The sequence below is a fragment of the Engystomops pustulosus genome, chromosome 1, assembly GCF_040894005.1.
Source record: "Engystomops pustulosus chromosome 1, aEngPut4.maternal, whole genome shotgun sequence".
Taxonomy (NCBI): domain Eukaryota; kingdom Metazoa; phylum Chordata; class Amphibia; order Anura; family Leptodactylidae; genus Engystomops; species Engystomops pustulosus.
The window spans coordinates 257,385,929-257,412,370 of NC_092411.1; the positions used below are offsets into that span (position 1 = coordinate 257,385,929).

The following is a 26,442-nucleotide window of genomic DNA, read 5'->3' on the forward strand; positions in this document are numbered from 1 at the left end:
GATTCACTAAGGTAGTTCCCCTGATGTCCACTAGGAGTTGCTGCTGCGCTTAATTCCGTCGGAGTTTACTGAAGTTCACCAAGCCAGGCCGGGTGTAGGTAAGTGCGTGTCAAGCAACACAATTTTTTTTTTAATACGGTGGTTTCTCCGAATCCGACGTGCGCCAAAATCCTGGGGCAATTAAGGGAAAATAGGCGCAAAATAGTAACATTCGGGTAACGCAACGTAAAAACGTGATTCGGGCCCTTAGTAAATGACCCGATGTATTCTGTACACCAATATGTATTATTTGGCTTTGCATAAAATACATCAAAATTTTGTTGCAACCTGCTGCTCCAGTTTTCAGACAAATTGTGACAATTTGGCAAACTCTGTGCAGCGCTGCATAATCTGTGTGTGCTATAATAAAGGACATATTATTAATAAAGTTTAAAATGCTTAGAAAATCTTGTCTTGTAATGCAGACTTCAATTCCATTTTGCTCATATAAACCAGCCTTAAAAGGAATAATAATAAATTATTTTTTACCCATCTCTGTATCCCTGTCCCCAATGGTGCTCACAATCTAATCAACCTACCAGTATGTTTTGGAGTGTGGGAGGAAACCAGAGGACTCAGAGGAAACCCACACAAACACGGAGAGAACATACAAACTCTTTGCAGATGTTGAGCCTGGGACTTGAACTCAGGACCCCACCACTGCAAGGCTGTAATGCTAACCACTGAGCATAGCTTAGGCTCCAGGGATGCAATTGCCAATGGCATCTAAGTTTTTAGAGTCACTACCATTATTGTTACCAATTAATGCATTATAGTGCTATTGTATTCCAGCATGTATGTGTCATACGTACACACTGCTCAGTTTAGTAAAGCAGAATTAGAGGGCATCTACCACCAGCATGAAGGGTCATATGCAAATGAGCCTGAGGGGCTCCAGCTCGAGGGCATCTACCACCAGCATGAAGGGCCATATGCAAATGAGCCTGAGGGGCTCGAGCTGGAGCCCCTCAGGTTCATTTGCATACAGTCTTTCCTCCGGGTGGTGCAGAAAAAAAATATGTTGCAGTATTTCAGGCAGGAGAAAATGAGGGTATGTACTTGATTTTTTATAGACTACAGAATACAGAAAATTACACTTTGGTAAATATACAAGATGTTTGAAAAACAAAAACACTATGATACTTTTTAATAAAAGAAAACATATTGTATTTTGAATTTCTGTCAATTTAGAAATGAAAAAATGGTGGTGTACCATAGAAAGCAGTCTCCTAAGCTATTACGAAGATGAAAATCATTCTGTTCCAGAAGGATTTATTGATTTAAGTGAAGCTGTGTGTTTGGAAGTCCATTCAGAAGAGTTTATGCTTAATGCAAGGTATGCACAGGGATCAATTTTTCATTGTTAATCTATCTACAGAAATTTCGTTTTTTACATCAGTTCAATTTAAAATGTATCAAATTTGTCAGCTATAAATACCGTATATCCTGTATCTCAGGAGGAGAGTATAAGAAGGGTCAGGAAAAGTCGCCTTAACAAAGAATCTGAATGGACGATTTACTTTAAAGGGGTTTTCTGGCAATTGAAAGACATGGCTGCTTTCTTCCCGAAACAGCTCCTCTCCTGACCATGTGTAGGGTGTGGTATTGCAACTAAATTCCATTAATTTCTAGACGGATGAGCTGCAAAACCAGCACAAACCATGTGTGGAGCTACAGTTTAAGGCTACAGTTAAAAAAAACTGTGTCAGGCTAAGGAAATCTTAAAAATCAATATTACAAGTAATATTAAATCAGTAAATTATTATAATTTTTTAATAAATATATCTAATATTCTTTGGGACAGAATTTTTTTCCATGTTTCCCTATTAGAGATGAGCGAACATGCTCGTCCGAGCTTGATGCTCGGTCGAGCATTAGGGTACTCGAAACTGCTCGTTGCTCGGACGAATACTTCGCCCGCTCGAGAAAATGGCAGCTCCCGCCGTTTTGCTTTTTGGCGGCCAGAAACAGAGCCAATCACAAGCCAGGAGACTCTGCACTCCACCCAGCATGACGTGGTACCCTTACACGTCGATAGCAGTGGTTGGCTGGCCAGATCAGGTGACCCTGGGATAGACTAGCCGCTGCCCGCGCTGCTCGGATCATTCTGTGTCTGGATGCCGCTAGGGAGAGAGCTGCTGCTGGTCAGGGAAAGCGTTAGGGTGTTCTATTAGCTTACTGTTAGGCAGGAGTGATTCTCAAAGAACCCAACAGCCCTTCTTAGGGCTACAATAACGTTCTACTTTTTTTATTTTAATTTGCATCTAGTACCATTTTGTGAGGAATTAGCAGGGGGACTTGCTACCGTTGTGTTTAGCTCTTAGTGGCACACATATCCATAGCAAAGACCGAAGTGGGAAAATTTAGTAGGGGTTGGATTTCAATTAGGCACTAACTCAGTGTCATCTCATCTGGCATAGTAGTGTGCTTTGATACTTGGCTAGAAAATAGCCATAGGAGAATACAAAGAGCTTACTTACGCATACAGTAGCGTTCTATATATTTGATTTCTGGTTGATCTGCTGGTGGCTGTACTTTCTGCAGTGCATGTACTAGCCAATTCTGAGCAATTTGTAGTGAGACTTGCGACCGCTGTGTTCTGCGCTTAGTGACGCACATATCCATAGCAAAGACCGAAGTGGGAAAATTTAGTAGGGGTTGGATTTCAATTAGGCACTAACTCAGTGTCATCTCATCTGGCATAGTAGTGTGCTTTGATACTTGGCTAGAAAATAGCCATAGGAGAATACAAAGAGCTTACTTACGCATACAGTAGCGTTCTATATATTTGATTTCTGGTTGATCTGCTGGTGGCTGTACTTTCTGCAGTGCATGTACTAGCCAATTCTGAGCAATTTGTAGTGAGACTTGCGACCGCTGTGTTCTGCGCTTAGTGACGCACATATCCATAGCAAAGACCGAAGTGGGAAAATTTAGTAGGGGTTGGATTTCAATTAGGCACTAACTCAGTGTCATCTCATCTGGCATAGTAGTGTGCTTTGATACTTGGCTAGAAAATAGCCATAGCAATAGGATAGCATTGTTTGGTTTTAAAAACTCAAAAAAAAACAAAAAACACAAAAAAAAAAAAAAAACACAAAAAAAACAAAAAAAAGTAAAAAAAAAAATAAAGTTATAACTCTCATTTTAAAAATGTTTAACCCGAGGGCTAGGGGTAGAGGACGAGGGCGGGGACGTGGGCGTCCAACTACTGCAGGGGTCAGAGGCCGTGGTCCTGGGCGGGGTGAGACACCACCTGCTGATGAGGGAGCAGGGGAACGCCGCAGAGCTACACTCCCTAGGTTCATGTCTGAAGTTACTGGGACTCGTGGTAGAGCACTGTTGAGGCCAGAACAGTGCGAACAGGTGATGTCGTGGATTGCTGACAATGCTTCGAGCAATTTGTCCACCACCAGTCAGTCTTCCACGCAGTCCACCCATGTCACCGAAATCGCCACTCCTCCAGCTCCTGCACCTCAGCCTCCTCCCCCCCAGTCTGCCCCCTCCCAGGAAAATTTGGCATTTGAACCGGCATACTCTGAGGAACTGTTTTCTGGACCCTTCCCACAGTCACAAACCACTTGTCCGGTTGCTGCTGAGCAATTTTCCGATGCCCAGGTTTTCCAACAGTCACAGTCTGTGGGTGATGATGACCTTCTTGACGTAGTGGAAGTGTGTAAAGAGGTGTCCGACGATGAGGAGACACGGTTGTCAGACAGTGGGGAAGTTGTTGTCAGGGCAGGAAGTCCGAGGGGGGAGCAGACTGAGGGATCGGAGGATGATGAGGTGACAGACCCAAGCTGGGTTGAGAGGCCGGGTGAACACAGTGCTTCTGAGACGGAGGAGAGTCCTCGACCAGAACAGGTTGGAAGAGGCAGTGGTGGGGCCAGACGGAGAGGCAGGGCCAGAGCTGGTGCATCAGCGCCAAATGTGTCAACTAGTGAAGCTCCCGTGGCGAGGGCTCCTGCGGCGAGGGCTAGATCTTCAGAAGTCTGGAGGTTCTTTAAGGAAACACCGGATGACCGACGGACTGTGGTGTGCAACATTTGCCAAACCAGGCTCAGCAGGGGTTCCACCACTACTAGCTTAACTACCACCAGTATGCGCAGGCATATGAATGCTAAACACCCCACTCAGTGGCAACAAGCCCGTTCACCTCCGGCCGTGCACACCACTGCTCCTTCCCCTGTGTCAGCTGCTAGTCAGCCCCCTGCCCAGGACCCTGCCACAAAAACCCCATCGTCGCCTCCACGATCCTCCACAGCATCCACCAGCGTTCAGCTCTCCATACCCCAGACGCTGGAGCGGAAACGCAAATATAGTGCAACCCACCCGCACGCCCAAGCCCTTAATGTGCACATCTCCAGATTGCTTAGCCTGGAGATGCTGCCCTATAGGCTAGTAGAGACCGAGGCCTTTCGCAACCTCATGGCGGCGGCCGCCCCTCGGTATTCGGTCCCCAGCCGCCACTACTTTTCCCGATGTGCCGTCCCAGCCCTGCACCAGCACGTGTCAGACAACATCATCCGTGCCCTGACCAACGCCGTTTCTGACAAGGTCCACCTGACCACGGACACGTGGACGAGTGCTGCCGGGCAGGGCCACTATATATCGCTGACGGCACATTGGGTTAACTTGGTGGAGGCTGGGACCGAGTCTGACACTGGGGCTGCTCATATACTGCCGACGCCGAGGATTGCGGGGCCTACCTCGGTCCAGGTGTTTCAGGCCTACTATGCCTCCTCCTCCTCCCACCCCTCCTCCACCTCCTCCTCCGAACTACCATCCGTGGGCACGGCGCCATCAGTCGGTAGCTCTAGGCACAGCAGCAGTGCCGTCGCTAAGCGACAGCAGGCGGTGCTCAAACTGCTGAGCCTAGGCGACAAAAGGCACACCGCCCAAGAGCTATTACAGGGCATCACGGCGCAGACTGATCTGTGGCTGGCACCGCTGAACCTCAAGCCGGGAATGGTTGTGTGTGACAACGGCCGTAACCTGGTGGCGGCTCTGCAACTCGGCAGACTGACACATGTGCCATGCCTGGCCCATGTGTTAAATCTGATAGTTCAGCGTTTCCTCAAGACATACCCCAATCTGTCTGATTTGCTCACGAAGGTGCGCCGCATCTGTGCGCATTTCAGGAAGTCCAGCCCAGATGCTGCCACTCTCAGGGCAGCGCAGCGCCGCCTCCAACTGCCCGCTCACCGACTGTTGTGCGACGTGCCCACGAGGTGGAATTCAACACTGACCATGTTATCCAGAGTTTACCAGCAGCGCAGAGCGATTGTAGACTGCCAGATGTCAACTTCCACCAGAACTGGTAGTCAGGTCAGTCAGCTTCCTCAAGTCTACAATGAGGAGTGGACGTGGATGTCTGATATCTGTCAGGTGCTGAGTAACTTTGAGGAGTCAACACAGATGGTCAGTGGCGATGCCGCCATCATCAGCCTCACCATCCCGCTGCTTGGCCTGTTGAAAAACTCTCTGGTCAGCATGAAGTCGGAAGCTTTGCGCTCGTCACAAGAGACAGGGGAAGAATATTCCCTTGTTGATAGCCAAAGCACCCTCAGGTCTGTTTCTCAGCGCATATCGGAGGAGGTGGAGGTGGAGGAGGATGAGGAGGAAGAGGAGGAGAATGTTGGTGAGACACAAGAGGGGACCATTGTTGAGTCCTTTACTGTTCAGCGTGTATGGGCAGAAGAAGAGGAGTTGGAGGAGTTGGAGGAGGAAATGGACAGTCAGGCCAGTGAGGGGAGTGAATTCTTACGCGTTGGTACTCTGGCGCATATGGCAGATTTCATGCTAGGCTGCCTATCCCGTGACCCTCGCGTTCAAAGAATTTATTCCAGCACCGATTACTGGGTGTTCACTCTCCTGGACCCACGGTACAAGCAAAATCTTTCCACTCTCATCCCTGCAGAGGAAAGGAGTGTGAGAATGCATGAATACCAGCAGGCCCTGGTGCACAAGCTGAAACAGTATTTCCCTTCTGACAGCGCTAGCGGCAGAGTGCGTAGTTCTGCGGGACAAGTAGCGAGGGAGAGTAGGCGAGCAGGCAGCTTGTCCAGCACTGGCAAGGGTACGCTTTACAAGGCTTTTGCCAGCTTTATGTCACCCCAGCAAGACACTGTCACCTGTCCCCAGTCTCGGCAGAGTAGGGCTGATCTTTACAGAAAGATGGTGAGGGAGTACGTAGCTGACCATACCATCGTCCTAAATGATCACACAGCTCCCTACAACTACTGGGTTTCAAAGCTGGACATGTGGCACGAACTGGCGCTGTACGCCTTGGAGGTTCTTGCCTGCCCTGCCGCTAGCGTCTTGTCCGAGCGGGTTTTCAGTGCAGCTGGTGGCATCATCACCGATAAGCGTACACGCCTGTCGACTGACAGCGCTGACAGGCTGACGCTTATTAAAATGAATAAAGGCTGGATTTCTCAGAATTTCCAATCTCCACCAGGTGAAGGAAGCTCAACCTGAATAATTGATCCACTCCTCCTCCTCCTCATTTTCCTCCTTCTCCTCCTCTTTGTACAGTAAAGCAGAGGAAAATGGCTATTTTTTGACAGGGCCCACTGGCTCTTGCTATAGTACTTCATGCATTTAATTTTTCTGGAGGGCCACCTACCCGGTCCTCTGTTTGAAACAATTTTTGTGAGTGCCACATACAGGCACTCAATCTATTCCATTTTACTGCAGGGCCACCTACCTGCTCCTCTGGTTTGAAACATTTTTGGGACTGCCACATACAGGCACTCAATCTATTCCATTTTACTGGAGGGCCACCTACCTGCTCCTCTGGTTTGAAAAATTTTTGGGACTGCCACATACAGGCACTCAATCTATTCCATTTTACTGCAGGGCCACCTACCTGCTCCTCTGGTTTGAAACATTTTTGGGACTGCCACATACAGGCACTCAATCTATTCCATTTTACTGCAGGGCCACCTACCTGCTCCTCTGGTTTGAAACATTTTTGGGACTGCCACATACAGGCACTCAATCTATTCCATTTTACTGGAGGGCCACCTACCTGCTCCTCTGGTTTGAAAAATTTTTGGGACTGCCACATACAGGCACTCAATCTATTCCATTTTACTGCAGGGCCACCTACCTGCTCCTCTGGTTTGAAACATTTTTGGGACTGCCACATACAGGCACTCAATCTATTCCATTTTACTGGAGGGCCACCTACCTGCTCCTCTGGTTTGAAAAATGTTTGGGACTGCCACATACAGGCACTATCCAAATTAAATTGTCTCCATAGCAGCCTCCACACGTTGTCTCCATTGCTACCTCCAAAAGTCGTCCATATAGCTGCCTCCATACATCGTCCCTTTATCAAACGAGGTGTGTCAGGCAGAAATTTGGGTTGTTTTCATGGATTCCACATCAAAGTTGTTAACTTTGTCGCCACCCTGCTGTGTTATCCACAAAATATACTGGCAAACTTTTACCATTTAGGGATATTATTTCAGCGCTTCTTGCGCATCTGTTTACATTCCCCTCACCCGGCATATCCTAAACTTATAAGAACGCTACTACACTTGATCTTATACAAAAGGTTCTTAGAAGTGCTGTTTGGGGAGTAGCCTAGAGACAGGGGCTTGAATTGGCGAAAGCTCGCCTGGCAGCGGAGCGCCAGCTCCATGCGCATCATGCGCTTCTTGCGCATCTGTTTACATTCCCCTCACCCGGCATATCCTAAACTTATAAGAACGCTACTACACTTGATCTTATACAAAAGGTTCTTAGAAGTGCTGTTTGGGGAGTAGCCTAGAGACAGGGGCTTGAATTGGCGAAAGCTCGCCTGGCAGCGGAGCGCCAGCTCCATGCGCATCATGCGCTTCTTGCGCATCTGTTTACATTCCCCTCACCCGGCATATCCTAAACTTATAAGAACGCTACTACACTTGATCTTATACAAAAGGTTCTTAGAAGTGCTGTTTGGGGAGTAGCCTAGAGACAGGGGCTTGAATTGGCGAAAGCTCGCCTGGCAGCGGAGCGCCAGCTCCATGCGCATCATGCGCTTCTTGCGCATCTGTTTACATTCCCCTCACCCGCCATATCCCAAACTTATAAGAACGCTACTACACTTAACTTGGTGCAGGCTGGGACCGAGTCTGACCCTGGGGCTGGTCATATACTGCCGACGCAGAGAATTGCGGGGCCTACCTCGGTCCAGGTCTCAAAGGCCTACTATACCTCCTCCCACCCCTCCTCCACCTCCTCCTCCTCCGAATTACCATCCGTGGGCATGGCGCCATCAGTCGGTAGCTCTAGGCACAGCAGCAGTGCCGTCGCTAAGCGACAGCAGACGGTGCTGAAACTGCTGAGCCTAGGCGATAAAAGGCACACCGCCCAAGAGCTATTACAGGGCATTCCACATCAAAGTTGTTAACTTTGTCGCCACCCTGCTGTGTAATCCACAAAATATACTTGCAAACTTTTACCATTTAGGGATATTATTTCAGCGCTTCTTGCGCATCTGTTTACATTCCCCTCACCCGCCATATCCTAAACTTATAAGAACGCTACTACACTTGATCTTATACAAAAGGTTCTTAGAAGTGCTGTTTGGGGAGTAGCCTAGAGACAGGGGCTTGGATTGGCAAAAGCTCGCCTGGCTGCAGAGCGCCAGCTCCATCCCAAGATCCAACTAACATAGTTGCAGCACCTTTAATCTACTACTAGTTCACTGCCTCCATAATAATAATAATAATAATCTTTATTTATATAGCGCCATCATATTCCGTAGCGCTTTACAAATCATAGGAAACAAATACAAATGTATTGTAACAGAGCACAACATTTGTATGGAACAACAGGAGTGAGGTCCCTGCTCGCCAGAGCTTACGGTTTATGAAGATGATGGGGTAACACGAGGTAAAAGAATATTTAACGGTCAAGCCATTCTTCTTAGGGAATAGAACAAAATATAATAAATGGAATTGCTGTCGCTTGAACCACTCAGCCGTCATCTTATATACCAGGTCCAGGGTGAATGGGACTGCAGAGAAGTCTGGTGCCTGTTGGTTGCTGGATAACAGATGGGAGGACGACACAGGACGGGTTAGTAGAAGAGTTAAAACTTCATGCAGTTAATGAGTGTTATAGGCTTGCCTAAAGAAATGGGTTTTAAGAGCACGTTTGAAACTTTGGAGGTTAGGTATTAGTCTGATAGTCCAGGGCAGAGCATTCCATAGAATTGGTGCAGCTCTAGAGAAGTCTTGGAGACGCGAGTGGGAGGTCCGCACTAGGGTAGAGGTTAATCTAAGATCACTGGCGGATCTAAGAGCACGGGTTGGGCGATAGACTGAGATAAGAGAGGAGAGGTAGGGGGGTGCAGCATTATACAGAGCTTTATGGATGAGGGTTATTATTATTTTAAACTGTATTCGAAAGGAGACTGGCAGCCAGTGCAGCGACTGGCATGAACTGTAAGCATACATGGTCCCCTTATCAAACGAGCTGTGTCAGGCAGAATTTTGGGTTGTTTTCATGGCTTCCATGTTAACTTTGTCGCCACCCTGCTGTGTAATCCACAAAATATACTGGCAAACTTTTATCATGTACCGATATTATTTGAGCGCTTCTTGCTCACCTCCTTTGGTTCCTCTCTGACACCCATTGGTTTGAAGCCTGAGTCCAATTAGGGTATGTCGCCATGCCACTCTCTAGCCTGCTGCCGCTGCCTCTGCCTCTGCATGCCGTCCCCTATAGTGTCAGGGTCAATTATTGGATGTTTTACATGCTATCTAGCTTCATTCTGTCACTCTGTCATGGCCATGCTGTTGCCCATAATTTCGGCATAATGGTGCGATTAAGCAGCCTCAGAGGCATCCATGCATGCTGCCCCTGCTGTTTCCTGTCCATTTCCGTGGTGTTTCCATCCTTTTCTGAGGTTCCCAGGTGTTTGGCCAAGCTTCCCTGTGCAGAGCCTTGGTCCCCTTGAAAAATGCTCGAGTCTCCCATTGACTTCAATGGGGTTCGTTATTCGAGACGAGCACTCGAGCATCGGGAAAAGTTCGTCTCGAATAACGAGTACCCGAGCATTTTAGTGTTCGCTCATCTCTATTCCCTATGTATGAAAATTAAATATCACCAGATAACTGCTATCTTATAAGTACAATCTTGAAAACATGAAAAGCTGGACGCCTTATGTCTTTACTTGGTATTGACTTCAATTAGAAGTCAATGTATTTCAGTGTAGGAAACTGGGCAAAAGTAAAGAGTAAATACCTTTTTCTTACAGATAAACTTATGCTGGTGACATGGTGACAAGGTCCATGGCAAACATTGGGAGTTCAGTTTCCCACACACAAAGCCAGACTTTGCTGGTGTTAAAGGAAATCAACCAGTGTAAAAAAAACACCTTGACACCTTCATCACCTAGAAAAGAATCTTATAATTAGCCATACGAAGCACAGGGACAAGCGTGAATTCACCCCTCTCACGTGACGTCACTTCCCTCTTCCAGCATGGGAGAGGGAAATGTTCCGGGTGTGCATAATTAGCAGCCCTAAGCCCCAGACAGTTTATTTTCTAGGTGATCCTGGTGTGTCAAGACTAGTGGAGGGCAGCGCCGGGATTAAGATGAAAAGGAGCGGGAGTGAGTATCTGTAGTTTTTTTGAACTTTGTTACACTGGTTGATTTCCTTTAAAAGCAAGCTGCCATTTTTCCTAGGATCCTTGATCACCGACGACATCACAAGAACAACAATCCAAAGAAAAATGGCAGTGGTCATGTATCACGAGTATATAAATGCCCCCACTGACATTTAAAAAGGTTAACAGCCCCAAGTGGTGGCGGCACCGATGACCAAGTCACCGGTGAGACTTTCAGGATAGGGTTTGACGAACTTGGTAAACCTGAACCAGAAAGAATCACTCATCCCTACTCATGGACCCTTCTGTAGAATTAACTTTGTCATGACAATGCATCGGCACCCTGCATTTGCATTTAAGGGTGCTTATATGATCTAGACTATAGAAAAACTTTACAAACTAACCCTATTTGGTTGTGGCAACGACCATTGTTTTTTAGACATAGACAATCTAGAGAAGATTGTCAGCTGTATGAAACAAGGCACACCTGCTCTAGATGACAGTCTATTTAGCATATTAGATCAAGACTTTTTTAAGGATTTTAATCATAAAAGGGTCACCTTTCTTGTACTAAATTATTCTATTTCATTTGCTGTAAAACCCAAAAGAATACCCAAATTTGTTGACTTCATTCATATATACATGTTCCTGCATAAAATACATCAAGTCCGAACACAATCTCCCTGATTACTAAATGTTTCCTTTTATTTTTTCAATCATTTGTTCCTCCCTTTAAATTATAAATTCAAATATTCCAAGCCAAACCTGCTACTTTAACGCCAACACGTCTTGTTCTCGATATTATGTTGCTGCCGCATGTCAACGCGAGCTGCTTCAATAACTTGATTTCAGCACACCTCTTCTGGAATAAATTGTTTTGATAGTGACACAATAAAGTTAATGTTGAAATGTGCAGCACATTGAGTGCAGACCAACACAATTTTTCAGTAGGTATAATTGTATGTGAAAACCTTACCATTTTCTACAACCAGTCATTTCATTACTTTGGGCAGGTATGTTAAAAGTTTATAAATTTTGGGTTGTCAGGCTGATTTTTGCACAGAAAATTCATTTAATGATGGCCTTGGGTGGGGGAGGGGAAATGAGAATAAAATAACTTATTTTTCTGTCAAATTTTGTTGAGTGATAATGTAGAAAAATATATTTTTAATACAAAAAAACTTGTAGTGAAGTGTGAATAGAACTTTGAAATGTTCTTTTAAATTCCCTATTTTATTTGCTATGCTATTTTTTATATTTCCTATTTTAATATGCTATTTTATATGATATGCTATTTTTTATATTCCCTATTTTAATATGCTATATCATATGCTATATGAAGAGGACACATTGTTATCAACTTCTTTTTTTTTCAAATCTTTAAAAAAAATCTTAAGCATGCCACCTCTTGAAATTTAGATGAAAATCGTCTCCCATTTGTTGCCATCTATATTGAAGACTCTATTAGAACCCCGATCATGGTAAAGCATGCTGCGTTATGTTTTTGCCAAGACATGAAGAATTCATTGTCTTTTTTATGGTCTGTAAGATCCCTCTGGCTCTGGTGGTCTCCAACAGAGAAAAACTATTGAAATGATTAATGGAATTGTGACAGAGCCTAAAAGACAAATATAAGTTAGGTTCCCCACAGCATATGAATAAACACTAAAATATAGACCCCGTCTACTCTACTAGGACATGTGGAAAAGTTGCAAAAAATTATCTGTACAAAAATCGGCAACTTTATACTTCTACCATTTAGAAGAAAGGTAGTAAAAAATCTCCAATAAGGCACATGTGTCATAACTCTGACTTTGTGCTGTTGCTTTATTTTTTTGGGGGGAGGAGTTCTGCTGGTCAGATGTATCTCAGTGTTTTTCCCTTATTTATACATGTGGCATTTTAGGAGTTTAGGTCTGTAGTGACTTCCCTATTCCTGGTGGGAAGTAACCGTGGATTTAGACTAAAATCTGTGACTTTTTAAAGACTTTTTTTAAACAGTTGCAAATTTGAAATTGGTTGAACGTTACAGAAAACTTAACTTTGAAGGGAGTTTGCCTTATGTGGAAAAAAAGTTGCCAGAGTGCTCAAGCACTATGAAAAGCTGCCAAAAAGAAAGAAAAGCCAAGACAAGAATTAAATATGTGTTCCGAAACAGGAACACTAAGTATATAATAGAAAACTATTTGTGAACAATGTTCAGGGATTTATAATTCCATTGTTATCCTATGTCAATTGTTGTTGTAAAGCAATGGGGGTCATTTATTAAGGGCCGTGCAGCTGCGCTGGCTTTCATGCAACACAAATTAGGAATGTGCCGTCAGATAGTCTGACTGATTCGGACCGAGCGCCATATTTAACTTTCAAATTGTATCGCAAGCCCAAGCACTTAGATGCACCATCACTGAAAACAGGGTGAACTCTGTCGGACCTGAACAGGAAAGCGGCACATTCATGACTTCGGGAGTACCATCTTAGTGAATCACCGACACGGTGCATTATAGTTGGCCAATGTACTTTCAGTGAACTTCAGTGACCCTGTAAGTAAATGTTCACCAATAGCTCTACCTGTCCAATTACATCTGAGAGCCTAATCGTAAATTTTAGGGACACAAACCGGATCATTTGAATGATTCGTGTTGCATTGCAGCAACTGAAAAATGTGTCTGTACAACAATACATGTAAATCCAGTGTTTATTACTATAATTTACTTTTCCACATGGGGTTTTTTCCCTTTCTGTTTCATAACCTTTAACTCAACTTTATTGTATTGTTTAAAAGGTTTTTTATTATATCAATAAATAGTGACATTAATATCACCACTAAACTTTTATTGTATTCCCATAAAATCAAGTGTGGTGAAACTGTAATTTTAAGAAATTACAGTACACACAGGCACAGTGGCATTTTGTACCATTAACATCCCTGAGGAGACACCATTGTTATGCACAAATATTAGAAGTCCTATTGTATGGAAAAGCATTTTTCATATTCATTTAAATCTGTGGATGAAACCTCTTTATGTAGAACTGCATCATCTAAATTACAGTAGGAGAAACAGTTTTCACATACTCATTTGATCACAGGGATTTACAGTACACTCCTATCTGTTATTTCAACATGTTTTCATCTTAAACCTCAACAATTTTATTTAAAGGGAAATGGTTGCATTTAATGGGATGTGTTGAGGGAGGCCGGGTTGGCTTAGAGATGTACACCAAAAAATTTGTCAAGAATTTAATAAATTTGGCACAATTTACTTGAGTATCAGATCAACAGCCTCCCTGTGGTGGGGTTTGTCTCAGGTGCCAATTAGAACGAGGGACTGCAGTCGTCTGCAGGGGTGGCATACAGTCAATCTATCTGTCAGTTTAATAAATGTGTGCCTGTTCTTACTGGCTCCCTTGTGATCTTCTGAAATGTGATGCTGACTTTGTGAACTGTGCCTTGACTGCTCTTTTGTCTTACAATTTTGTACCTCACCACCAGCTTGGTTTGTTAGATGTTGACTTCTTGTCTGTCTTCTGTCTGTAAGTTTTCAATACTGTGAAGTTTATGGACCATCAAAAGGTCAGCAAGAAGGCACTTTCAGATTTTAAAGAAAGCTCAGGGCCCATGCTTCTTTCCTGCTTTCACAGGTACTGTGCAATATACACACAACACTACCTTACACAATGTATAAATCTATCTCATGACATGCTCCAAAAAGTGCAACATATGCCATAAATCAATGTCATAAATATGTAAAATACAAATAACCACTAATAGCTTGCAAAACAAGATGTCTAAAAACAGGTTGTATCCATCTAGACCAGTTATATTATATTAACTTTTATAAGTAACAGGTTTTCCAACTTCTAATTCAATCCAGTCTGTCTTCCTTATAAATAATAATGTAGTGTAAACCTATTATTAGGTTTGGTGACCAGAATGAGAATTTCAGGATTAAGAATTGTCTTTATATTTTGATTGTGACATGGAAAATTCAGCTAAAAAAACACATTTAAAAAATAATACATTTAAATAGTTCACAATCACAATAGTTAATTTTTTTGTGGAAAATTCCATTAAAACAGTGATTAATGAGGGACTCACTGTCATATCCAGACCTCCACAGTTCTGTACAAAGGAATTGTGACACATAATAAAATTACAAGACTCAATAATTTGTTGACTCTTCTGACCCTGTGTAGACATTGTGAGTAGCAGAAAACATAAAATATTTTCTGATGACATATTTCCTTTAATTAAAATTAGTCCCAGTTGAGGCGTCAATTGTTTTGGATATGAAAGCGGGATATTGATTGACAAGAGCATACCATCAGCTAACAATATGCAGCTCTATAAATTATGAAAAGATCAATCCCTTCCATGTAAACAGCACTGTGATCCACAGTGACCATCTACATTTTGCAACCAATTTTTATATTGCTTTAAAAAAACTTGCGACTTTGCAAAATTCTTAATTAAAATAGTCCTTTGAGGTAATAAATAGGTGCCTGCTACTGCGTTACTTGACAGAAAACAAATCAAAACTCTATGAAAGCTACGTGACTGCCCACGGGTGTTGACATAATGGTTATAACTTAACTTGCCCACATACAGTATAAAAAATAAACATTCCACCTAAGAGGATAACAAAAGAAATTGCATGGTATTTATAAGTGTTCTTATGAAAGACTTTGTAATGGAAGTCCATTGTGGTTCTATAGATATCAAATTTTAGGCAAGAATGAATTTTTTGCACTTTTTTCGGCTGACGGAGCTTCAAATGTTCCTTAAATTTCAGCTAAACCTATTGCAGTAAAAAATATGTAAACAAATCTGAAAACTCAATTATTTGTTGTCGTAATTGGACCAGCCACTCCTTGATTTCTTTAACCCCTTATCACCAACTCTGGTGATATTGAGGTGATTTTGAGATTGTTTTCTCAAGACACATTGTACTTAATGATATTTGTAAAATTTAAGTGATAAGTCTTGCGTTTCATTCTGAAAAAAAGTTACAATTTGCCAAATTTTATCAAAATTATTAATTTTCACAGTTTGAAATGTTCTGCTTTCCAGGCAGATAGTTAAACTACCCCAAAAGCTAGACAACTAACATTTCCGGAATGTCTGCTTTATGTTGGAATGATATTTTATCCATCCTCACCTTTTTCTAGGATGTTATGAGGCTTAGAACTTTAGGTGCAATTTTTCAAATTTTCATGAAAATCGTCAAAACTCACATTTTGAGGGACAACCTTGCTTTCAAGTCACTTTGAACTGACTAAATGATAGTAAAAGCCCATAAAATACCCCACTATAGAAACCACACCCCTCAATGTATGTAAAACAACTTCTATAAAGTCTATTAACCCTTTAAGTGTTTTACATGGGTTAAAAAAAATGGAAGTGCAATTTAGAAACTTTTGAAATTTTTTGGAAAATACATTCATTTAGGCCCAAAATTCCTGACTTCATAATGAATAAAATGCTCTGCAAATTTTGATGCCCAATTTCTCCCGAGTGTACTGATACCCCATATGTTGTTGTAATCTGCTGTATGGGCAGATGGCCGGGTATGGAATGAAAGCAGCGCCATTCACAGCAGATTTGTATTGTAACATTGTATAGGCTATAAAATTTTAATTTCTTTGTTGATGCGTACATATGAGGGCTTATTATTTGCGAGGTGAGATACAATGTGTAGATAATTTATTTTGGGGGTCTATAGCTTATTCATGAGATTTTATTAACTATTCCCGCCTGCCATATTTAAACATAACATTTTATCTGTATTGCCTGGTTCACTGCAATTACAATGATACCTCAGTTAAATAGTTTTTCTTATCTTTGCTCAATTTTACTGAGCAAAACCAATATTGGAGAAAATCACATCTAGTTAAAGGCTTATTTTTTTGCAAAAAGAGTTATTCTTTTCAGTCGTATCAAATTAGGGCACATACCTTTTTTTGATCACTTTTTAGAATATTTTTTTGTGAGCGTATTTAATTAAAAATTGTAGTTTTTATTACATCGCTCACAGAGCAGGTTCAGTATTGTTTTAGATTTATTGTACAGATTGTTACAGACGCGGTGATACCAAATATGTACTTTTTTGTGTGTTTTTGTGTTTTATATATTTTATTTGGATTTTTATAAGTAATTGGGCTAATTAGGGGACTTTGATTTTATTTAATTATCATAAAATGATTTTTACTTTTTTTTAACATTTTTTACATTTTCCAGACTTGGGCTTGAACAAGCATTCATCCTGTCACTTGTTCAAGCCCTTACACTGCAATACACTTTGTACAATGTAAGCATGCTCAATGCACATGCTCAGTTACTTACAGCCGACAGCCAGCAGCCTCAGGCTCACACTGGACCCTGGGGCTGCATCAGGAGGGATCAGATCCCCCGGTAAGCACACCGATTACCATGATTATTTTACATTGTTCCCTAGTAAAAGTATAAACAACTTCCAAAACATCTTCAGAAATTAAGGAATGCAACCAGTGGACTTGACAGGCTAATAAAGGATAGCATCATTGTGAATAAGCATACAAAAAACAGGAGACAAATTTATAGGCTCCACACAACAGAGACAATAAGACATAGTTGAATACACTTAAGACAGTGAGACGAAGGAAGGGGTAAAGGGAAGAGGGGGAAAGGAAAAATGGGGTCAAGGGAATTAGATGTGGATTCTGCTACATCTGTCCAGAAACACAAAACAATTGACGCCAACCCATTAAATGAGCAACTCAATATAGATACTAGTGACCCCCGAAATAGATGATCTCCAGGGTCCTCACAGAGAATTGAACTGTTGTACTGTATCCACCACTAAGCTACTTGATCATTGACAATGATCCAGTTAATTTTCTCTCTGACTTATGCCATGGGTATTGTTGTGCTTTTAGATGCTTGTGCAATGGAGATTCCCAACGTCAGACAAAATCTATGAACTTGTGTTTAGCCTGAGGAATCTCTGGTCTAGTGGCACCCGTGTTACTACCATCTCCAACAGATTGTGAATCATATCCCATACTTCAGACCAGAAGGCTGCCACCATTGGATAGGTCCACCACATGTGGAAAAGCATGCCCTCATCACCACAACTACAGAAGCAAAGCCCATCTGTAAAGCAAGCAATTTGGAGTAATGTAGTTGGGACCATGCACCACTGCATAAGTACCTTGTAACTTGCCTCTACCAAGGAAGTAATGATGTATAACCTAGTTGTGGAATGCCCAAGTCTCTCCATTTAGGTAGTTCCAGTTCCACTCCCAAATCCTCCTCCTATTCCAGAATGTATGGTAATTTACCTGGGGGAGTTACAATGTGTGTATATATTACCAATATTGTACCCCCAAACGCCTTAGAGATATTCTAACAGGGTCAGTTTAGAGATGTTTTCATGTCTAGCGTTCCAGGCCAAGAGAAAGCTCCAAAGCTGGCAATAGCCGTGTTCTTCTGCGGGTGGGAGTGAATGCAATTCCCGAAAATATTCCACTGACCGTAGAGAGTCCTCCATCCAGAAGTCCCTTATATGATAAAACTCCTTGTTCAACTACCTCCGTGCGCCAAAGTATGAAAAAGTTATTGGTGTCAGAAGATGGCAAAATTTTTTTTTTCTTTTTTGTACACATTCGTTTAATTTTTGAAAATGTATTAAAACACAATAAAACCTGTATAAAGAACGTGACGCACGTGCGTTTTTTTTCAATTTTTCCACATTTGGAATTTTTTTTCAGCTTCGCAGTACACGGCATGTTAAAATAAATAACATAACGGGAAAGTAAAATTTTTTACGCACAAAATAAGCCCTCACACAGGTCTGTACACGTAAAAATGAAAAAGTTATGGATTTTTGAATGTAGAGAGCGAGAAATGACCAAAAAAAACCTGCGTCCTTAAGGGGTTAAGCTTAAATTTTTAAATACTATCATAAGGTCCTGGAAGGTAGAGTTGTCATGGAGAGTTTGGCGCATGTGACCCTCAATGTGAAGCCATTTTATGGACAGGAATGGCAGCAGATGAGGTAAAAGACATTTATGAAACCAGGGGCTTTACTAAACATTTCAAGAAAGTGGTGCAGAACTTTTAATAGGTGTATATTGGTAAGTTATCTAATATCCTGCCCCCCCTAATATACATGACAAAAATGCATAAAGTAAAGTGACCCACCCCCTTTAACAATAATGTAGAACATGAAATGCAATTAATAATACGCAATTGTCACAAACAGCAAAGAGATTCAGCTTTAGTAAATGTCACCCGTCACCGCATTTACTTAACATTTTACCTTGAGCATCCATTAGATTTTTTTCCATCTTTTTTTAGTTTTTTTTTTAAACCTAGTGCAGCTATTTTCATCCATTTTCAGTTTCTTGGAAAAAATACATTGCATCTACCCCATACTACAGTCTAAAGGGCAGCAATCAGAATAATTTTCCACTAATGGACGCAATAAAATACTTCTGTTTTCCACCGAACAATAATTAGTTTTAACTAAAATGGATTGCTTTTAGCATGATCAATGGAACGCAGCGAGGGTTGTGTATTTAGCTGCTGTAATTTGTCTGAGAGGCCTTTTAAAACATAACTAAGTGTATTTTAACTTTAGAGGTAATTACAAATATAGCACATGTCAGACTGCCAATTTACTCCAAGGAGCTTGCAGGAAACGACACATAAAACGCTGTCTGAGGTTTGTTTTCCTTGGTATAGAACAAAATGATTTCTTCTTTCTCCGAGCACAATGCAACTTTCGCCTTTTAAATGTTTTATACTATTCATTATTAGCAACATTTTGCATTTTCGGAAATGATGCGTTCGCTATCTCACTAACTCGGTTACATTAATTCTCGCCATCAACTCCCTCCACTCTTCGTACCATTGGAGTGGAAAGAATACCTCCAAAATTGATGGCATTAATCTCTATTACATTTTTATTCTGCCACCGCACTATACACTGGAGTTTCACTGATTGAACACATATTTCTCGGCGTAAAGCTGAAGAAATCTAAACAGCAACGATCATTATATCGAAGATAACGCTTGTTATTAATTTCAATCATTTATATTTATGTATATATAAAAAAAATTAAGTAATATGTCTCTATATCAAAGTTTTCCGCAAGGATAATCTAGCCGTGTTTTTTAAATGAGCGCTACTTTTAAATAGCTTTAGGAAATGAGCTGTAAATCTATAAAATAATTGTATCTGATATATTGCGAGAACAAATAGGCGTTTAGTCGAAGAAGACAAAAAACTTCTAAGTGGTTATTGACTATTTGTGAGCAGAAGCCTAAAGTCTTTACTGGGGATTTAATATAATTGTTTTCAGGACTCTTGGTTAAAAAACTGAAAATTTAAAGGGAACCTACCACCACAAATCTACCTATAAAGGTAGATTGGGTGGTAGGTGGATCATTGGGACGTGAGGATAGCCCTTTTAAGGGCTAATCCTCACGTCCCTGCACTTTTTTGAGAACTTTAATTTGATATTTATTCAAATGTACTTATGTGGCTACCGGGGCGTGGAGTAGCCGCTTATGAGATTACACGAGGCGGCTACTCCACGCCCCGGTAGCCACTTTACTCCTCCTACTCACCCATCTTCGGCGCGCAGCTCCGCGTAGCTGCGCGCCCTCGTCCGGCGAGCCTGCCGTCTGCGCATGCGCAGAAGAGCAGGCCCGCGCCTGTTTCGGAGTTGTGACCGCGCAGGCGCGGGCCTGCTCTTCTGCGCATGCGCAGACGGCAGGCTCGCCGGACGAGGGCGCGCAGCTACGCGGAGCTGCGCGCCGAAGATGGGTGAGTAGGAGGAGTAAAGTGGCTACCGGGGCGTGGAGTAGCCGCCTCGTGTAATCTCATAAGCGGCTACTCCACGCCCCGGTAGCCACATAAGTACATTTGAATAAATATCAAATTAAAGTTCTCAAAAAAGTGCAGGGACGTGAGGATTAGCCCTTAAAAGGGCTATCCTCACGTCCCAATGATCCACCTACCACCCAATCTACCTTTATAGGTAGATTTGTGGTGGTAGGTGCCCTTTAAGGTTGTTGTATATGCGATATAAGCGCCGGTGGTTTCTCTAAATGGGGCTATTTCTCAAGCGTTCAATATATCAGACATTATTAGAAATTTTTCTCCTCACTTACAGATATGAGTAAATATTCTACCAAGGCGTAAAACTGCAAACGCTATTGACAGGAATTCGGCCTCTGGCTATGTTAGATTATGGGATCTAAATACAGTACAACTTTTTTTTATGTTTGCTCTAGGGCCGTATTTACCTTTGAGATCTACTTATTGTCGGAACGTATGTTTCTTTTTGGAGCTGAGAATTCAGAGTCTCAGAGAGAATGGGCCAAGGCAATATCTAAGGTAATACTGATAATTATTTGATAAAGTAAAGCCTAAGGCATTAGCATAAAATAAATTGGCACAGTTAACGGTAGGGTCTCAAAGGAACCAGCTTTAACGTTTTCCAATGTATTTATTTATATAAGTTTTGCAGCGTACTTTAAAATGTGTGTTTTTTATTTGATGTTTTTTTATCTATTAATTTATATTTACGATGCTTAAGGGAAAGTACATTCTGAACGTGCATGAAAAGTTGCTAATGTTCTAAGATATTGCAAATGGATTTCCAACTGTAGCACTTTGTGAGAATTATTGGTGTGAAACAAGCAGCTTAACAGACTTATAACAATATGTCGCCTGGAAGAAATATGAATGTGATTCAATGAAAAATTTCCAGAAAATACTTTTGTTAATTAAAATATTAATGATTACTTTGTGTACTCACATATGGAGACCAATTTTTTTTAAAACTTCATAGAAATTTATATATTATATTTCATTCTCATTGCTGTGCTATTGTTTTCTCAACTTTGTAGAATTCGCCTTACCTTTGAAGGAAACCTACCATCACAAATCTACTTAACAAGGTAGATTTGGTGGCAGGTTCCATTATTTTGTGGCAGCCCAATGTTTTTTTAGTAAAACTTTTAGTGCTCCAGATCTATTTTAAAAGTTTATCTTATCAATATGTAAATTTTCTCTGGAAGCTACTAGGGTGTGGAGTAGCCATGCCATGGAGTGGAGCTGTCAGCAACTCCACGCACCCGCAGCCTCTTTCGATCCCTCCTACAGGCAGTCTTCAGCACGCAGCACAGAAGAGTAGCCATTGCTCCTGTTCCACAGCGCGGCTTCTCTTCTCCCCAGTAGCCTCCAAAGAAGATTAGCATATTGATAAGATAAACTTTTTACATAGATCTGTGGCACCAAAAATTTTACTAGAAAATCATAGAGCTCCCACTAAATACAGGAACCTGCCTCCAGATCGACCTTAGGGTATGATGACAGGTTTCCTTTAATGTAAATCTACCATCAGAATCAAGCATGAAAAACCAGGGACACTTACTCATAGATCCAGGAAGCATGACTGTGGCAATCTTCTTATATTTGTTATCCATGGTCTCATTCCTATTAAAATCAAATTTTAAAATTATGCTATTGAGCCAGAAGGGCTCTGGGGGTGTTATCAGAGGCCTTCCATGCTTCAGAATGACGGGCTCTGATTAAGCCCCCAAGAGCCCATTTGGTTCATAAGTCTAATTATAAAAGTTGATTTTAGAAGGGAGAAGGCTATGGATAATAAATATATGAAGATTACCGCAGTCACTGTGCCTGCATCTATGAGTAAGTGCTCCTGGTTTATCATGCTTAAAGCAAATGAGTTCATTCTGGCCTGTACAGTGCATGTCTATGGAGGCTGCATGGGCTCAATTCTAATCTCCCTGTGTTTGGTTAAAAAGCTCTGAGGTGGGAGGATTAACTATTTTCAGCTTGATGTTTGCATGCTACAGAGTGGGTGCAGCAAGGGTTAACACTCACAGTTATGTTACAAACAGGAAAGGAAAGAAAGACCCATCTTCATTGATGAAGACAGATTTGCCATAGTAACATAGAGGTAACATCGTATCTAATGGTGTATGGTATTAGCTTCACTGCAGAGTGGACATGTTTTTTTTTTGTACTATATCAGGCAGCCATGTTTTTGTAATTGCAGTGAAGGTTATTTAAGAAGCTAAGGATTCTACTTCAGTCGCCAATCCACATGTTTCTGTCTGCAACTTCTAGACATTGGGGGTCATTTACTAAGGGCCCGATTCGTGTTTTCCCGACGTGTTACCCGAATATTTCCGATTTCCCCTGAATTGCCCCGGGATTTTGCCGCACGCGATTGGATTGTTACGCATTGGCGCTGGCATGAACGCAACGGAAATAAGGGGGGGCGTGGCCGAACGAAAACCCGACGGATTCGGAAAAAACGCCGCATTTAAAAAAAGAAAAGGGTCACGGGACTCGCGCTTACCTTCACTCGGTCCGGCTTGGTGAAGATCAGTGCATTCCGGGGAACTTCAGCGTAGAAGCGCCACCTGGTGGACGTCGGAGGAACTACCTGGATCCCAGCCGGATCCGTATCCACCACAGAGAACGCGCCGCTGGATTGCGAATGGACCGGGTAAGTAAATCGGCCCCATTATTCTCCAGCACTTTGGTCTCATTTGCCCTTGGTTCTTTAAAGTCTTGGATCTGTCTTATTTGCTCCAAAATTATAATATTTTTTGTTAGATTCTTGATCGTTCTACTGTGTACTCTTGGCATCAGCTACTAATTCTTGGCCCATCCTTTTGAGACTGATATATACTTACACTGTCCTCGATTCATGTTCTACCTCACCTGTTCATATGCCTTGACTATGACATTCACTTCTACATCAAATTTTTGGTCTGATTCCTACACAAGCTCCTTTCTCTAAATCTTCTCATCCTTGATTCATATAGTAGCCATTAACATGAAAGGAATGTTCGGCAAACTCAGAATTTTGAATGTATCAGCCCACCATTTTCAGCTTATGGTAGATGGTAGCGGACAAAAAGAGTTGGATGTTCTGCAGATACCCATTTTACTCCAACAGTCACCTGTCACATGCAGGAAGTTACTAATCATGTCCACCAGTTCCCTATAAACTCATAGGTAGTGATGTGCGGGTGGTAACTGTGGTAAATGCCAGTGGTAAAGTCATCATCGGGGAGCGATCCTTCCCAAAATAATACACGGACGCGAGTAATTTAAATGCCTCTGCTGACTTTGCCATTGCATTTAAAGAGTCAACACCGACGATCAGTTCCAGCAATGATAGTGGTTGTTCACAGCAGGGAAAAAGGGGTCCAGCCCCAAGCTTCTAATGAGGTTCAGGGTCAGGTCTAGCGGACCCGAAGCTGCACATTTTGGTATGAACCTGAACTTGGTGGTTTGGGTCTAGCCAACACCACTCATGGGGTCGTGCAGTTGGCATTTGCAGCAGAGGAGGAAGTAAAAATACACTATAATTTTGTGATTTATAGCCACATTTCTTAGTTATTTTTAACAGTTTAAGGTATTTTATACTTTCTTTTTCTAGAATTTTGTACCTGCTGTAGATGAATATTTAACAGACTTGGAATTTGATTTACTTGGATATTTATACTACAAAGACACTTACAGCCGTATGGAGTGGAAAGAAGCTTGGTTTGCCTTGGAGAAAACATGTCTACACTACAGTCATGGGCAAGGAAATGGTCAAGGAGATATAATACATCTGAAGAAATTGCAGGAACTGAGTAAGATAATTCACCTCTTGCTATGCTTGTAGAAAAAAATATTTAGTGCTAATAAGCTTGGATCCACTGTCTACATTGCTCTAGCTGATTTTTAATGAAGCTGGAATGGCAAGGATAACTGGATTTAAAAAAAAAAAATATGAAGATATTTCTGATAAGTTCTAAATGTATAGAAGAGAATTGCTGGGTAGTATATTCAAATTTAGAATGACACACCTCTAAAGTAGAAAGTAGAAATTACCCTTTTAATGGGTGTAGGGATACTTTCATCATAGATATTGTCACCACACCAAGGCCGCCCAAGCCACATATGATACCTTATTCTGTTATGTTAATAGTATTCCATGTCCTGTGCTGTTTTTCTTGTTCCTATATATATCATAATTTTTATAAATACAATTTTAATCCTCCTCTTGCTTTCTAAGATAAAGTCAAGGAGATGGGGACCACAACCATACAGTCAGTCTCCTTCCCCTCCTGGCATTTGACCTGTTTCCTAACAAAGCACCTCAGTGACTATTTCACACTCATCCTGTGTAATGCGCCTGTGATTCCAGCACCAATCTTCACCTCTGGGCTCTACTAGTGTCTTATCTTGTGCCTAAGTGTGTGGAATAATAGCAAGATATCTGTGATTGAGCGTGCACACACACACTTAAAGGAAATCTACCATTTTTATGCACTATGAACCCAAAAAAACCTTGAGAATGCTGTAGCTACACTTATGCAGAAACATATATTGTTTAATCCCTGATCCGAGTGGTTTTGCTCCAAAAACAATTATAAAATTGAGGACCTTGGGAAACCTGAGTTCCAAGCAGCCTGCAATTCACAATCACATTACACAGAGCTTCCCGAACTGTCCAGACAGGACTAATCATCCTGAGCTGGATGACTCATACACAGCAGCTGGGGGATGGTGCAGCGATTGATTACTTCTGCCTGTTAGGGACAACAAAGTAAACACAGCGTTCTGTGAAGCAGTGCATAATTAGGGTAAGAGGAGAAGCGCCGAGTCACCCACAGGAGCGACAGAGCCTCATTATCATAATTTATAATTGTTTTTTTTAGCAGAAAACTCAACACTCAATTTAGCGCTTAAACAAGATATGTTTCTGCATCAGTCTAGCTACAGCATTCTCAAGGAATTTTTGTTTCACAATGCATAAAAGCAAATGGTAAATTTCCTTTAATCATCAAGCAACATTAGAATGACTAGCTATTATGGCACTGAAGTGGCGCATGCACAGTGCACTTGAAAACCAACCACCACCATCCAGAGAGACAAATGACTGACCCCATAACTATAGGTGCACTGCGATGGCGTAGAACTTTGCGAAAGGGATAGTGGGATGTAGTCATTGAGGGGCAGAGCAGACGTGTGAGGGGTAAGCTTGACTACATAATTGAGCTCCACCCTAGGTTCATTTTGGTACAATGTGTAAACCTTTAAGAAGAACAGCACTTGGACACTTTTAACATACAATATTAGTTACTATTTGCAGTTTGGTGGCCTCCGTGTGTTGACAGGTTCCCTTTATGTCACCTCGATAAACAATCAACTTGTCTTTATTATCACTATGTATGTAATATATGTGACACAAATTCAGGGAACATTTAAAGGATCCATAATTTATCTTATTACATGTTTGTTTGCTAGCTCGAAGTTCAACTATGATAAATGGAGAAAAGAGAAATCCTGTATTACTGGTTGAAAATGGAAGGTAATAATTTTACAAAATGATGTTACATTATTTATACAGAAGGTGTTGAAAACAAATGTGACAAGCGAGAGGGACCATTTTTCACTTTTTAATTAAGCAAACGCTACCCCTAGAATTTGTGAGACACAATATATAAATATATTTTGTGACAAATGTTTTTCTTAAACGTAGACAAAATTTAAAGGAGATTTGCAGACAAATCTTTACTTAATACAGTACAGGCGGTCCCCTACTTAAGAACACCTGACTTACAGACGACCCCTAGTTACAAACAGCCCTCTGAATGTTGGTAATTTACTGTACTTTAGCTTTAGGCTACAATAATCAGCTATAACAGTTATCACTGGTGTCTGCAATTAAGATTTATTGTTAATTCTGGCTCTTATGACAACGAAAGATTTT

At 41.7% G+C, this 26,442-nt stretch overlaps 1 protein-coding gene across 3 annotated transcripts in view; it reads left to right on the top strand.

Moving 5' to 3' along the window:
* Positions 1 to 26,442, top strand: part of ARAP2 (ArfGAP with RhoGAP domain, ankyrin repeat and PH domain 2) — a 171,035-nt gene that overhangs the window by 80,733 nt on the left and 63,860 nt on the right. For all 3 annotated transcript variants that reach the window (XM_072125916.1, XM_072125929.1, XM_072125925.1), the window contains 4 exons: positions 1,231 to 1,375; positions 20,927 to 21,029; positions 24,118 to 24,316; positions 25,977 to 26,040. In XM_072125916.1, the coding sequence (XP_071982017.1) occupies positions 1,231 to 1,375; positions 20,927 to 21,029; positions 24,118 to 24,316; positions 25,977 to 26,040 (511 nt within the window). The remainder of the gene's footprint in view (positions 1 to 1,230; positions 1,376 to 20,926; positions 21,030 to 24,117; positions 24,317 to 25,976; positions 26,041 to 26,442) is intronic.